Here is a 15,084-nt window from a genome sequence, read left to right on the forward strand (position 1 = left end):
TTTGTATTACATATTTTTACGTTAAATCATTCATTTCAGTTGTTACATTTCAAAACATTAGGTCTTAAAGTCTCAAACAACTGAATTATCATTTTTTTCATACTTCAGGGAGAATCGTATCACAGAGCTAGAAAAGAAACTAGACATCCAACAGGATGAAACTATCATACTGCAGGAAATGACATCAGCCATGGAAGATAAGGTAAATATGTCAGAAAATATTGTCAAATCAGAAAAGTTCAGTCTTAGATTAAATGCACTTACTTTATTTTTTGCCAATGTTTCATTATATGCATAAAGCTAGCTAGTAGTTATAGACATGTTGTAGGGCAATCAATCCCCAATTAATAACTATTCTATGCATAGTGCACCATTACCGCAAGTGCAGCTTTAGCAATAATGCTATTTCAGCTGAAAGAGGGAATGCTACAAAGTTGTGATATCAATATGATATGATATGATATCAATATGACATGATATGATATGATATGATATGATATGATATGATATCATATGATATTACAGTAGACATGTATTGAATGACGCTGGAAATATTTGAAATGATTTTTTATTTTTTTTTTTTTGAATTTAAAAATATTTTCAAAGTTGTCACTTTCAGTATTTGACTGTCACATGAATAAAGTGGGACATTTACTTGTAACCATGGTGATCATAATTAGGTTCCTATATAATACTTATACTACTATAAAATTCTTCTGAATATTTGCTGTACAGAAAACTATAATCTCTAATGATTTGAGATTTTGTCTTTGTTATTCTACAAATAACTGCAAATTCAGAGACAGTTTTTTGCATTATCTCTGGAACAAAGTTTCAATCGAACGGAAGATCATGAAAATTATGCTGTGTTCATGTATTTTGCTGTTTTACATATTTGGAATTCTGGACAGCACTGCATGAAATATTATTAACTTGTAGTTGTGTGCAAATTTATAGAATTTATATTGTTGAGTTCATGACAAGATTATGAAGAAACGTTGTTGCAAATATATTTCGGTGATAGAGATGACGTTCAACCTTGCACAGTCACACAGCACAACTCTCCAATCATCCAACCAATCAATCAATCAATCAATCAATCAATCAATCAATCAATCAATCAATCATCCAACCAATCAATCAATCAATCAATCAACCAATCAATCAATCAATATAAGAATTTAGTATGTCATCGAAATCATTGGTAGCATTTCATCTTAACATAAAGCATAAACTCACCATGTCCTAGCATGCTGCTCCTTTCACCTTTCCACAGTTAAATAATGTGTCATATGTTGTGTGTCGTGTATATCACTGATGACAGAGAAGATTGGTGTGTATTACATCATTATTGTGAACTAAAACAGTGGACAAGATTGTCGTAAACTGGGAATTGCAAAAACTAAAGATTTCATTATAATATATGTGTAGAAATTTAGCCTCCTTTGACTACTGTACAGAGATCTACTCAAACTACATACAACTTTTGTTGGTTCAACTGTCGTCAAATTTCTCATTTAAACTTGGCACAATTTCTTTGTCATCAGTTGCTCATTTCTTGTCATTCATTTTACAATTTAACATATTAGTTGGTGATGTTTCATTATTTTTCATTACCTTTAATACTAGTCTGTTCTAGAGGATGTTCCTTTGTAAGGTGAGATGCTTGGCTTTCATTTTGGTTTGGGGTCTGCTTCTCAGCTCTTTCACTGTCCGACACTGCCCCTCCCCCAAAAAAAAATTAAAAAAAATTTTAATCTAAAAATTAAAAAAAAAAATTAATTAATTAATAATTAAGAAAAAGAAATAATCAATACTGAAATTGATCCAATCACTAGAAATCAGGATTATCAACAAAAAGAGCTTTGTGAGATTATTTAATATTTACACATCAGTTACCAGCTCATCAGTTATATCATTTTTCATTCCTGAATTTTTTTTTCACATACGTTTTGGTGTTTCCATACTGTGCTCTGTATTACATTGAATTTTGTTACAATGTGTAGCACAGTCACTGAACACAGTTGTCTGAAAAGTTTATCCAACTCCCTGACAGTGAAAGAGTGATGCTTTGGCCTGGAACTGATCTGCTTTTTTTAGATGGCTAATTCGTTCCTGTTGCTGTGCGCCTTTTTCACCAAACTTCTTTTTTCTAAAAAATTTATTTAAAATCTTTTAATTTCAATTATCTGATATGTGTTACCTTGACTACCCTTTTTTTGCTGTCATATTTTCAAAAAGATTTATTGAAATATGATACATCAACATATTTCTTATTTTGCCAGTTGTTTGTTGAATTACTACCTCTTGATATATTTAATATCAATGATATATTTTTGAATCTGAAATGGGTATTGGTTTGGATTCATTTAAACTAATATTTCATTACTTCTACTAAATTGAAAAAAAATGGATATATTCTGTCTTTAAATATCATATACAGAAAAATCATCAAAAATATATTGTGTGAATTAATGAGCATCATAAAATTAATTTCATGGGTTGGATTAATTGCATGCCAATTACTTACTAGATGTGTGTGTTTTCTATCTATCCATTTATTTATTCATTGCAGTCTTTCTTTAACTACTTACGGGTAGGTAAACTCATTTATATATCAGTTAACATCCTTGTACACACCATGTCTTTTCACTCTATAACAGTCACAAATCGATCAGTTTCATCTCCATGCAATTTCAAGTTTATTTATGCTATGTTTTGACGACATTGAATAAAGGGTGATGACCACAGAAATATCCCCACATGTGTTGCAATAATTTAGTATCATCTCTGAGTCTAATATTTTAGACATGATCACCACATGATAATCACATGATCATCACATGATCATCACATGATCATCATAGTTTCTATGATTATATTCAATATCATGAATAATAATCCAGCTGATTATATCATGTTGATGGCCAAAAAAAGTACAGATTCAAAAAATAAATCATATTTAGTTGAAGAAAGTGATGCATTTGGTCAGAGATATAATCAAATATGGCAGAACAAGATGATTATTTATAATTATAACTAATGGTAGTTTATTATATTTACTTTTTTAATTTTTTAATTTTTCCAAACATTTCTTAGTAAATGTCACTTTCTATTTTTATATGCATTTTATATTGATATGTACATAGTACGTTTTTTCGATAATTTTTCAGCGTGAACGATTTATCTTATTTTCAGCATAATTAATATTTTCTCTAGGAATGACTTCCAATCATGTATTTTATGTTATTGCTGATACCTGTGGAAAACAATTACCCATGAAACTTAGATTTGTTAGTGGTATTAGAAAGTATTTTATGATGGGAAAATCAAGATGCCACCAACAACAAATCATCCTTAGTACATGAAAGCAAAGGAAAGGATGGTGATCCTTATTTTGGCACAATTATCTTACAGTTTTAAATAAACTTCCCAAAATGGACAGGATGGTGATTATAGCTCTCTTGACAGTACAGAGTTCTACTGAATTATAACAAAGGTGGCGATGGCTATTGTTAATAGTTGTACAAGTCGAGCTCTACCTGTAATAATATTTTACCTAATGCTAGAGGGTCAAAATAGAACAATGTTTACCTACTAATGCATGTGGTGCAAAAGTCAGGGTGATGACCAAAAAAAACAACCAAATGTGTTATTTTTATGCTGTGCCTACGGTAGGTGGGAAATTTCTATTTCAGGAGATTGGAATTGCTTTAAAAGGTTAAACTTATTGTGTATTTAACCCAAAAAATTGACGTGCACTAAATTGTATATAAATATTCCTAGGTTAATCTTTATCTGCTACTGGGATTCTAAAGACAATTATGTCCTGAGGGGATTATTCCGATAGTTCTTTCCCAATCATAATATTGTAAGAATGAAACTGTTGCACTCTTTCAAATTCAGAAATGTCAATTTGTGTTATGTTTAATTTTCATTTTTTTTAGAAAAAAGCTGATGCAACTATTCAATGTAAGGATTGCCAAGAGAGAGACGAGACAATCAGAATCCTAACAGAGCAAAAGAAGAGGTAAGAATTAAAGTGAATGGGCTGCAACATTAATAGTGTGTAGATAAAAATATTTCATTGCTGAGTTATGGATTTATGTACCTCTCTAACCCTCCCTTAGCACTGTTGATTTAAAATGTAAAACTATGCATAAAGAAGTATAATTTAATATCTGGGTAACAGAATTGAGTAGAGCAATGATCTGCAGGAGAGAAATGTATATACCCCTGTAAAACTATAGACTAAAGGACATACTTAGAAAATGAAGTGTTTCATAGCTGGTAAATAATTGTATATATTAACCTCTTTACACTAGAATTATGCAATGAAAGTGTTCCATATTAGGGTATATACATTGTATATCTCTCTATAATTGTGTACAGAAAGTGTTTTCTAGCTGTGTAATGAAAGTGACACCCCCACCCCCACCCCCATCTTTTTTACGTCAGTTTGGTATTTTCTTAATGTCATTAATCATTAATATTTGACATATGTTATGATACCATCCATAAACAGGCGTTTACTCCCTCCCATCCGTAAGTTACTTCAAGTAAACATGCCACAAAAGATTGGGTAAATATATCCTGGTGGTGTAATATTGCATGACTTTGAATTTCTCAGAAATGACCTGCTTTGGACTTTTTGCTGTATCGTATTTACTCTGTGTGTGAAAACTTTATTCTTAGTCTTAACACTAAAGCCCTGTTTATATGTACACATTCTATGTTTGGAAGAAGGGGTTTGTGTTTTGATGAAGACAGTGAAAGCTAAGAAGTTTGATACATTAACTATTAAATTTAACACTGTGTAATTTTCAACTGTAAAACAAGATAATCTCTCAATGTATGTGTGCCATTGCGTTGCCAGTGTTACTTTGCATGGTATGTTCATATGATGTGCTCTTTCCAAGAATAGAATTTACCCTTTAAAGTGTGCCACCCTTTTCATGTTACAGTTCACACTCTGTTTGATACAACTATGCGGAAACCAATGAGAAACCACATGCTATACTTTATTAAAGTTTAAGATAGCAATATAGCAATTTCTTGCTAAATTTTGTCTAAGTGAAAAGTTTAAACATACTGCAACTAGATGCAGACTTGTGGGTGCCAATGTTTGACATCTGCATGGTAGCCCATTAGTTTATTTTATTTCAACAAAAATATGTCATAAGAAACTGTATTCATTCAATCTTACTACATTGTATCTTAAAGCATAGCATGTGCAGTTTGTTATTGGTTTCTGTGTCATGTATCAAACAGAGCCAGTGAACACTAACATGAAGTGGGCAGTATAATGTCTCAGAACTCATGCCTAATATAGGGATATTCATTGTTCAGAAGAGGGCACCATGGATTTTAGGCCAGACAAAATGAGAAGTGGTCTGAAAAAAGGCTGTTCTGTTGCTTTCTGTTTATTGTTGGCACCATGACAGCTTTTCATTTCCATATATTGTCAACATCACATGGTAGGAACTCTTCCAAAATTAAAATCCCAGGTCACAGTTATGAATGAAAGTTTTAGAACTTTCAGAATAGAATGAAGGAAAAAATGTGCATGATAAGGAATGGTTTGACACTTTGTTTGTGCATAAATTATGTGTGTTTTGGACCTCATACCCAGATAAAGACAGAAAAATTTGTCTTTGTTTACACTCCTTTAGTAATTAAAGGGGCACAAGCTGAGTCTTAAGGTTTTTACGGAGTAATTTTTTCAGCATATTAAAAGTTACTCACGGTATTCTACTTACTGATGTAATTACTAAACCATCACTTGCAATTAACTGAACTCAAACCTGGTATTAAGATATAACATATAAACGATCCGATGATGTAATTTATTATTATGATAATAATAATATCAAAATATGTACAGGAACTCCTCACTATGCAATCAATAGTTCTAACAGTAACAATAACAGAACACAAAACATAATGATAGAAAGCATGCATCGACATTAACAGTCATCACTATACGAAAAAGTCATATTTGACCATGTCTAAATTTCCACCGGGGTAAATCTTTGGCAGAGGATGTGTAAATGTGGCGAGTATGAGACGAAGTTCCACCTTTGACTTAATTTACCCCAGTGATCTCTCACATGGGGTTGTAGACAGTCAAAAGTGGTACTGCGTCTTGTACTCGCCACATTTACACATCCTCTGCCAAAGATTTACCCCGGTGGAAATTTAGACATGGTCAAATACAGAGATGTTGGTTAGGTGGGTCACAGGTAGGGTAAATGTTGGGTAAAAGGTGGGTAAATTTGACTTTTTGTATAGTGATTATACGAGAATAGTTTTATCATAGTCTTTTGTAATTATTTTCACTTGAGTAAAAAGCTTATAAACTCAGCTTGTGCTACTTTCACAGGAGTACCAACAATGATGATTCTTTCAGTCTTACCCATGCAGCTACCTCACTTACCTCATATATTATGGCATGATTTTCAGGTTACAAGATGAAATTAGTTCCCACACCGAAGAGATTGATGCATTAAATGATGTCATTGGAGATCTTGAAAGAAATAAACTGAAGTTGAAGGGTGAAAAGAAACAACTTGAACAAGACTTGAAGCAATACAAAGCTGGTAAAATAACATTTTGACGTTTTTGAACCATGGGACATGGAAAAATGTAATATAAATACTGTTTTATGGACATTTTATGAATTACAGTGGTTACCATGGTAACATAGAATGAAAAAAGTGACAGTGAATATTTATATGTATATTAAGAATGACAGTGTTTTAGCCTCCCACCCCCACCCCCACCCCTTTTTTCCAGGTATTACCATAAGTAGGGCTACTTAATGACTCAAAAACTGCAATACATATCCTAGCCTCTGAGGTGCCATTCAAGTGTCTACCTCCATTTTATCAGGTGCAAACCTTGAGCCTCAGCACAGATTTCAGTCCTAGAATTCTATGACATTACTTTAGATTGAGTTTTTCAATTCATTTCTGTGAATGTCCAGATGCAGAACGATGTGAAAACTTGGAAATTGAAAATGAACAACTGGTCATTGAAAAAGAGGAACTTCAGCAAGTCAAGGAAGATCTGCAAAAGGACAAAGAGAGGTTACAAAATGTGATGGAAAATAAACGCAAGAGGTACATTTAGTTGTTGTTGTTGTTGTTTTTGTAGTTTTTGTAGTCCTAGTAGTAGTAGTAGAATAGTATTAGTAGTAGTAGTAGTAGTAGTAGTAGTAGGTATTAGTAGTAGTAGTAGTAGCAGCAGCAGCAGGCTGCTGCTGCTGTTGTTGTTGTTGTTGTTGTTGTTGTTGTTGTTGTTGTTGTTGTTGTTGTTGTTGAGAGTTTTAGGGGTGTGGAGACATGTTTACAGATTTCCAAGGTTCCCGTCTGTTTTCAGATCGATTTCCAGGAGTTTGTTACTTTAACCTCACAGAAAACCCAACAGTCAATATCCAAAACATATTTACTAAGCATTTTATGTGTTTGATTCTGAATCTAAAGTTCTTACTTTCCTCTCTAATTTCAACACAAAATTGTTATTGTTATAAGCATGTAACTTTCCAATAAACCATGCCCATCCTCTTCTATCAAAATAGGAACCTCACAGATACTGAACTGATAAGCAAGAGTAATTCGATGATGGCGCCATCAGAAGAGAAAGTCAAATCCCCACGGGAACAAGCAAACAAGGAGATAGAACCATCAAGGAGAAATTCTACATCTTCTCTGAAAGCTATTCCCTACCCGAGACCATCACTCTCATCACCACGACAACCACCTTCAAGTTACTCATCTCCGAGATCACTATCTTCAAGTCTTCCACTAACACAAAAACAAAACTCCCCTCTATCCTCTCCAAGACAATCCCTTCCCCCCTCCTCCTCCTCCTCCTCAAATAATAAAAAATTTACATTACCCTCTTCCACTAAGTTCAAAGCAGCCATACCTTGCCTCAGCAGAGCAGTTTCCCCACCCGTTACCATGACAACAAGAGATGAAGAGCCAAGCCCTACGCAGCCTGGAGATAATGTATCAATAGCAGATAGCACAAGATCATCTTCTCCTCAAAGGTAAGCTCGCTTTTACACAAGTATTATAAACACATTTTTGTTGTGTAGTAGTTCCGAACTCAAAACGTAAGTTATTTCCCCAGTATAGTATACCTTTGTTTTTCTTCTGGTCAATAGAAGCACACTTTTAAAGCATGTACCCATTAATCTCACTCACATGTTCACACTATTTGCTCTTATAGCTAGTACTGTGTATTTTAAGTTTTTTTTATTTAACACACAATAGCACCTGTATCCCGTAGGCTGTAAGATATGCTGTGTTAACATTCAGCCTTATCAGACTAACTGACTGGGCGGCACGACATACCATATCTTACTGACTACAGCATCCCATTGCACAGCATTTCTAGTATGCACAAATAGACATAATGTACAAGATATGTATACCTTGTACGTAACACCAACTCACCAAAGTCTTTCAGTTCTGCATGTCACTGTCAAGTTCATTAACTTATTGAGGAAACAACTCATAATACTAAGGCTATATAAGCATGGGAATGTATTTACACATTTTGTACTGTAACTGCACTGACTACCACTGATATTTATTTAATACATTTATATCTTAATAGAACCATAGACCCTCCACGAAACCACTATCATAAAGTGTAAGATACAACATGTCATTCCATCCTCATTAAGATGCGGATGACCTGACATGACGTAACTTACAAACTATACTACTCAACTTTTTTATGCCATTTTTTGTCACTAAATCTGCTGCACTTTGTGTTGCACTGTTTGCATTGATTATATTTATGTCTGTAATCGTAACTTTTTTCATACTACCTCTAAATGCTGCTGTCTTTTTTGTTCTTAATGGCTCATTTCCTATCAAAGGAGAGGTAGATTTAAGGTGAGATGATGACAAATTAACCAAAAACTGAACTTTGTCAATTTTTGTAATGCATGATTTTCGTTAAACAGCTATATGGGATATTTTGACAGACCAACTTTTTAAATGTATGGTTTTATGCTAAGCCTCCATAGCTGGCCTCCGTAGGAGGCTGGTCCTTACATGTGTTCTCTCCTTTTAATATAGCCTGCAAATTTGTTTTTTAAAACACTGTGTTTTTAACAATATACACTTCATTATCTACAGCTCTTAACTACAAGGAAACTTTGCATAAAATTAGTATATCACATGTTGACATTCAGAGTTATTTAATATGCAAAGGTCATATTTCCTTATGGTCAACTAAGTCACATCCAGTAAGTTGACACAATCAACATAATATATGTATCATGTGACTTATTCAACCAATCAACTTATATGTACGAGTTTAATGCTTCCCTATCAAATCATATGATCTAAAATACTCAGTAAATTAGATCCTGCGGAATTAAAATATTTTATAACCTAAATTTTATCAACATTATTAAAAGATATAGATTGAAAGATTCGCAGTTATTTAATTGCTCCAGACAATTGTCATTTAGTCTAAAGAAAAAATAAATGTGAACGAAACAAGCAATTTACAAGGAAAATGTGAATGCCGAAATTTGCCAACTGTACTGCATGCATTATCGTTTTTACCTCAATTCTTGTTACGTCAGGTTACGACTTCCGTCATTTCGGGGAACCAGTCTAGGACGGCAGTATGAAATTTACATGGAAGACAAAGTGGACCTGTAACAGCTGAACCCCCAAAAATAGATACATAATTAAGAATAGAAATTAGAATATTATTAACACGAAATAGTCTTAATTTTAGAAGTGAAAGTTGCTTGACATGGATGCTGGATTGCGTCTCAATTTTTGGTACTAGAAAATTATATTTTTGATGAAATTTTTTACGTATAATGTTTTAATTTTTTGATATAAATGGGTTTGATAGAAATTACGCAGTTATGGTACTTTTAATTTATGCAAATAGTAGTACTAAAGTTGGATAGATTATTTTTGACGGATACATATATTGGAGTCATTTACAATCGAATAACATATCAATGATACAATGACAGTTTTGAGTTATAGCGCCCTCTATCAATTCTACTTTGTAATGGTATGTGAATGCACTGACAGTGGGGTCAAAATATTGTAATGTCACAAAGCAGATCTTCATTTTGCTGACAAATATCACCACTTGGGCAGGCAATACATTTTGATATTTCCATCACTGGCATGTGGTATTGTTTACACATTGCTTGATGATACTGAAAAAGATTCACTTCAGCATGTAATATTCGTATGAAAGTGCGCCCTCTGTAGTTTCTTTTTGGAATTATTTTTAACCCCACTGAAATGTGCCCTCACTGGCCAAATGGTGTAGAACTGTTAGAAAGTGTACGTCCACTCAAAACATAGCATAAAATCACCAATGAAATAGCCAGATACCAAATAGAAGCAAAATAGCTTTCAGTGCTAGTTTTCCCTAGGGGTATGCTTCAACATATTCTAGGGTCAGAAGCTGTATATCAAACACACAACCTACAAAGACATGATCCCAGGAATCTGTATATTAATCAAATTGATATCCATGACCAATAGGAGCATTATGTATTATGCATATTATTAACCTTTAACATTGATGGGCTATTTCGACCTTTTTCACAGACAAATATTGCTGAATTCATTTTACTAAACTGTCTATTGACATCAAAATGTTGTGTTGTTTTAGTGTTGTTTGTGAAACTCACATTTTGTGTAATGCAGTGTAGTGTTGTATTTTGTTGGTCTATAGGAATATATATTATATACATAAAAAATTATGTGTTATATAAATTATAGATATATATTATGTTTAGATATTTAAAAATGAATGTTTTTCTCTCTTTTTTGTTCTGAGTGTCTTTTATTTGTGAGTTTTTAGTTAGGCCTAAAAAAATTGTTTGGTTCCGATTACCCGATCCCCACCTAGTTTTTCACACCAACCCTAAACTTTTTTTTACATATTCGAGAAAAAATAATAAAATGGCAAAAATTGTGAAGTCTTGCAAGAAATAGTGGATGTGGAAACTGACATCAGACAATATAGAACCGTTCTTTCAATCTGATGAGAAGAAACCAACAACTGAGTGTAATCGGAACCACACAATTTTTTTTTTGTTAGGCCTTACCTGTAATAGTAGTGTGTGTGTTGTATTGATATGAATTATGATATATTCAAGTTATTTTCATTAATTTGGTTTTTAATTTAATTAAAGCGGTGCCAATGCTGAACATTTTAAAACGCAGTTTTATCATGACGATTGCTAATGATTTTTATGACAAAGTCTATATTTTTATCAAAAAGTAACAAGCTTGGTTTGTGCAACTTTGAACAAAACGTTTGTCAGTATTTTTAAGCAAGAAATAGTTACTCAGAGAAATGAAGTGTCGGAATTATTGCTTTTTCTCAAAAGGAACTCATTGCAGCATGTTCAAAGTACACTGTAAAATAAAATGCAGGCATTCTGACCCCGCACCAAGAAACATGCAATTAGGAAATTAACATATTTAACTTAACTCTTTGTTTAAGAAAACTCCAACTGATTTTCATTTGCAATCAAGAAAAAAATTGGGGTCAAATTAAACCGTTTTAGAATCCAATATGGCAACCATGTACTGTGTAATTGTCTATAGGAAAGTGAAAGATGTCAATTTCCCTGAAAATAAGTCTGTGAAACCCCAAATTTCTTGTATTATTTCAAAAGGATTAGAATAAGCTTTGATTTGGCAAAATCTGATGAGATTTTAAGAATTTTCATTTTCAGGGAAGTTTATCCTGAGGTACCTTCTATCTCTATCGGAATGCTGTCAACAACTGTATACAGTTTTACAGTCTTGGCTCAACATTATTTAGTTCCTACTGATACATGTACTACAAAAATCTTGAATATTGACTTTTCATGCTGTTTCAGATCAAAGTCTCTATATTTAAGAAGTAGAGTAATGACTTGCCATTTTCTTTCATAACAAACATATCAGTGTTTTTTGTATGTATATAAGTTTAGATATTTATCATGTGATTCATTTATCTTTTTCATACATCTAATGTCATACTCTATCATATTACATTTTTCATCTCATTGCATGTCCGTTCAACTTATCCATTAAACACTCCGTCCTGATACAAACAGAAACATTTGACAAATAAGGTGAAATAAAAATACTTGTGTGTTTCCGATAACACGGCCTCAGAGAATAGGGTAGGTAGGTAGGGATTTTATTTTATTTTGTTCTAACTTTTTAATTGTTTTTATCGTTGAAAAATATTGCTTCGACTGAAAACCAAATGAAATGTCGAACAGTGTACCTCTTCTGTGATATAGTTTGATGAAATATGTACAGGCATCACTGGGGTAAGAAAAGAGACGTGCATGAAGGTCAAGAAGACAAAAAATTTTCTTCTTTCTTTTTTTATCTTTTTGTTTTAAATGTTTAAAAAATATTTAGGGTTGGCGACTTAAACTGGGGTCAGTCGTGTTATCGGAAACACACAAGTTGTTTTATTTTGCCTAAAAATTTTGCTGGCATGAGAATTTATACCAAATACTGCAAGGTTATTGACTCAAAGCATAGACCCTACATGAAATAGGGTACGTAGGGTCTTTGTTCATTTTCATACTTTTACAGGCATTTCATATACCAAATGAGACTTAGACTGTTTGTGGCACCAAACAATGAATGTTGCACTTCTTTGCTGCCTGCCGATATACTCAATTTTCACCCCCTGCATACCAATAATTCACCGGTCAGTTTTTCTACTCCTGTTTTCTCATCTCCATCCAGGCAACCGTCTCCTTCCCAGACTACTTCTACAGCTTCCATCGACAAAATCAAGTCTTCCACTTCCCAATCAGACCAGACTCCCCATCATCGTCACCAGTCCTTACGACCTTTGACCCAGGAAGCTTCATCAGGCAAAACCCAAACCAAAACGGGCACTCCTAGCACCCCTGGAACCAAAGAAAAAAAGAGCTGGAAAATCTAGAGTAGGCCCCTTAGTTCATCAGAATTTCTAATCTGAAACCGGGATGGCATTTGCATTGTTGGAAATTGCCAAAAGCTTTAATTGCCAAATTTTAACATAATAATCAAATTTCAGTAAATCGGCAAAAGTAACCGTAATTATTGCCCGTGAAATTCACAATTTTTATAGGCTTGCTATAAAAGCTGGTTCCATCCAGAGGTGAAAATAGGTTTAAAGGGATCCACAGGTGTCAATGATTTAAAGGGAGAACACATTGTGCAAAACTTTACACTTCCATCACTCAAACTGGCAACCCTATTATTGAAATATGTTCATCTGCACCAATCACCATTCACAATGTACATAAAATCACTATAAAGTTAAAACATCAAAGCCACATCAAATCACTTCGTGTAATTGTAAAAGTTTCATTCACAATCTACTAAATTAATTTAACTTAATAAACTAATTTCACTGTCATAGCACTCTGGTATGCACAAATAGCCGCTTTCACCAAGTCTTCCCGCTCTAATGTTATTAGACATTGTGTTGAACTATGTGGACTACTCCAGGTTTCAGTGCATCAGTTCGACACCACCTGTTGGTGAGTCATAGATAGCATATAGTGTATTCTGACTGCCTGTGATAGAGCTTGACCTAGGGGGTCAAATTGCATGGTGTGAAAAGTTGATAACTGTATGCAGTTGTATAGTCAATGAATAATATTAAGGTCACTATTTCATTCTCAATTTGTTATTCCATATGTTGGATCTCAACTCTTCATTTTATGCTAAAATGAAATGAAAAGTGTACTTACCAGTCACAGTCTTACATTACGAAACCTAGTAAAGCCCCAGCCATTCATTTTACACTATCAATTTTTTGACAAAATTTGAAAAGTTTTTAATGACCTACCTAGGTGGCACAGTTCTATCACAGGCGTAAAAGTTTTCCAGTGTCTTTGCTAAGGTGTGTATAGAACCCTCTGGTGGCATAGTTCCCTAATCAAAATTATGAGGGAATTTTAGGCCAGGTTTCACCTATGTACAGTCCTTAGCAAAGGTGTTGGTCACACCAACAAATACTGAAATGTAGGCAATCAATTTTGTTTAACAGCAAGATGGTTGGATCATCCTCAGAAAATATGTAACTTAAAGCTGCACTTATAGTTGTAACTGGAGTTTTTTTTATCAGATAACCAACAATTTAATTGTTAAAATTCCAATAATTAGACATTTTATTATATTAATTAGGTGTGGATTGTATCCAAAAGTAGTACAGCAAACATGTTTATATTGGGGACGATAATTTTTTGGGATTTTGGAATAATTTGGTGCTTTTTATTTTTAAAGTACCATATTATGTACACAGCTACACAAATACATTTACCCACAGGTGATTCAAAATACTGTTCAAGGTGTACAATATTATAAGTACCAAGTCATTATATTCTAACACAACAGTTTCAAAAAAAATTCCAGTTGCAGCTAGTGCAGCTTTAAGTGTATTCCATGGAAGAAAAATGAGGATGTGTTCATTTCTTTTGAGGAATGTACTAGTTTATAATGTCATGTGTCGTTGATCTATTAAAAACAAATATCATCGACTTGCAGAATATCTTCAGTGTGCCTTTAATATACAGATTTCATAATTTTTGAAGAAAATTTCTGTACTTTGTCTTTTCATGACAGCTGGCCTGTATAAAGTAAAGAATTCATTATATCATTGTACTAAAAAACTTCTTTTCTGCTGTTAGACTTGATAGATCTCTACAGGTTTATAAGACACTTGTGTATACACAACCACGTTTGTGCTAAAGAAGTGTAAAATAATTTCAGTGAAGTTTGCAATGGGTGCACTGATGTGTCAGTGTTACTTACTATGTACATACATACATACATACATACATATATACATACATACATACATACATACATACATACATGCATATACACGCACACACACACGTACGTACGTACGTACGTACGTACGTACGTACGTATGTACGTACGTACACATACATTATGCATACATGCATACACACATACATATGCATACATACACACACACATATACATACACACACACATACACACACACACACACACACACACACACACACACACACACACACAC

At 33.3% G+C, this 15,084-nt stretch overlaps 1 protein-coding gene across 7 annotated transcripts in view; it reads left to right on the forward strand.

The window, feature by feature from the left end:
* The window catches only part of LOC144443840 (uncharacterized), a 73,789-nt gene extending 58,996 nt beyond the window's left edge, over window positions 1-14,793 (forward strand). For 5 of the 7 annotated variants that reach the window (XM_078133404.1, XM_078133405.1, XM_078133410.1 and 2 more), the window contains exons 22-28: window positions 109-202; window positions 2,576-2,596; window positions 3,948-4,030; window positions 6,463-6,599; window positions 6,986-7,121; window positions 7,580-8,053; window positions 12,768-14,793. In XM_078133404.1, coding sequence (XP_077989530.1) covers window positions 109-202; window positions 2,576-2,596; window positions 3,948-4,030; window positions 6,463-6,599; window positions 6,986-7,121; window positions 7,580-8,053; window positions 12,768-12,969 — 1,147 coding nt within the window. In that variant the 3' untranslated portion in view covers window positions 12,970-14,793. Of the gene's footprint in view, window positions 1-108; window positions 203-2,575; window positions 2,597-3,947; window positions 4,031-6,462; window positions 6,600-6,985; window positions 7,122-7,579; window positions 8,054-9,610; window positions 10,704-12,767 lie in introns of those variants that run through there. The other 2 variants (XM_078133407.1, XM_078133406.1) reach the window with 2 other exon arrangements.
* Window positions 14,794-15,084: the final 291 nt, after the last annotated feature.

This window comes from Glandiceps talaboti, chromosome 12, assembly GCF_964340395.1.
Source record: "Glandiceps talaboti chromosome 12, keGlaTala1.1, whole genome shotgun sequence".
Taxonomy (NCBI): Eukaryota; Metazoa; Hemichordata; class Enteropneusta; family Spengelidae; genus Glandiceps; species Glandiceps talaboti.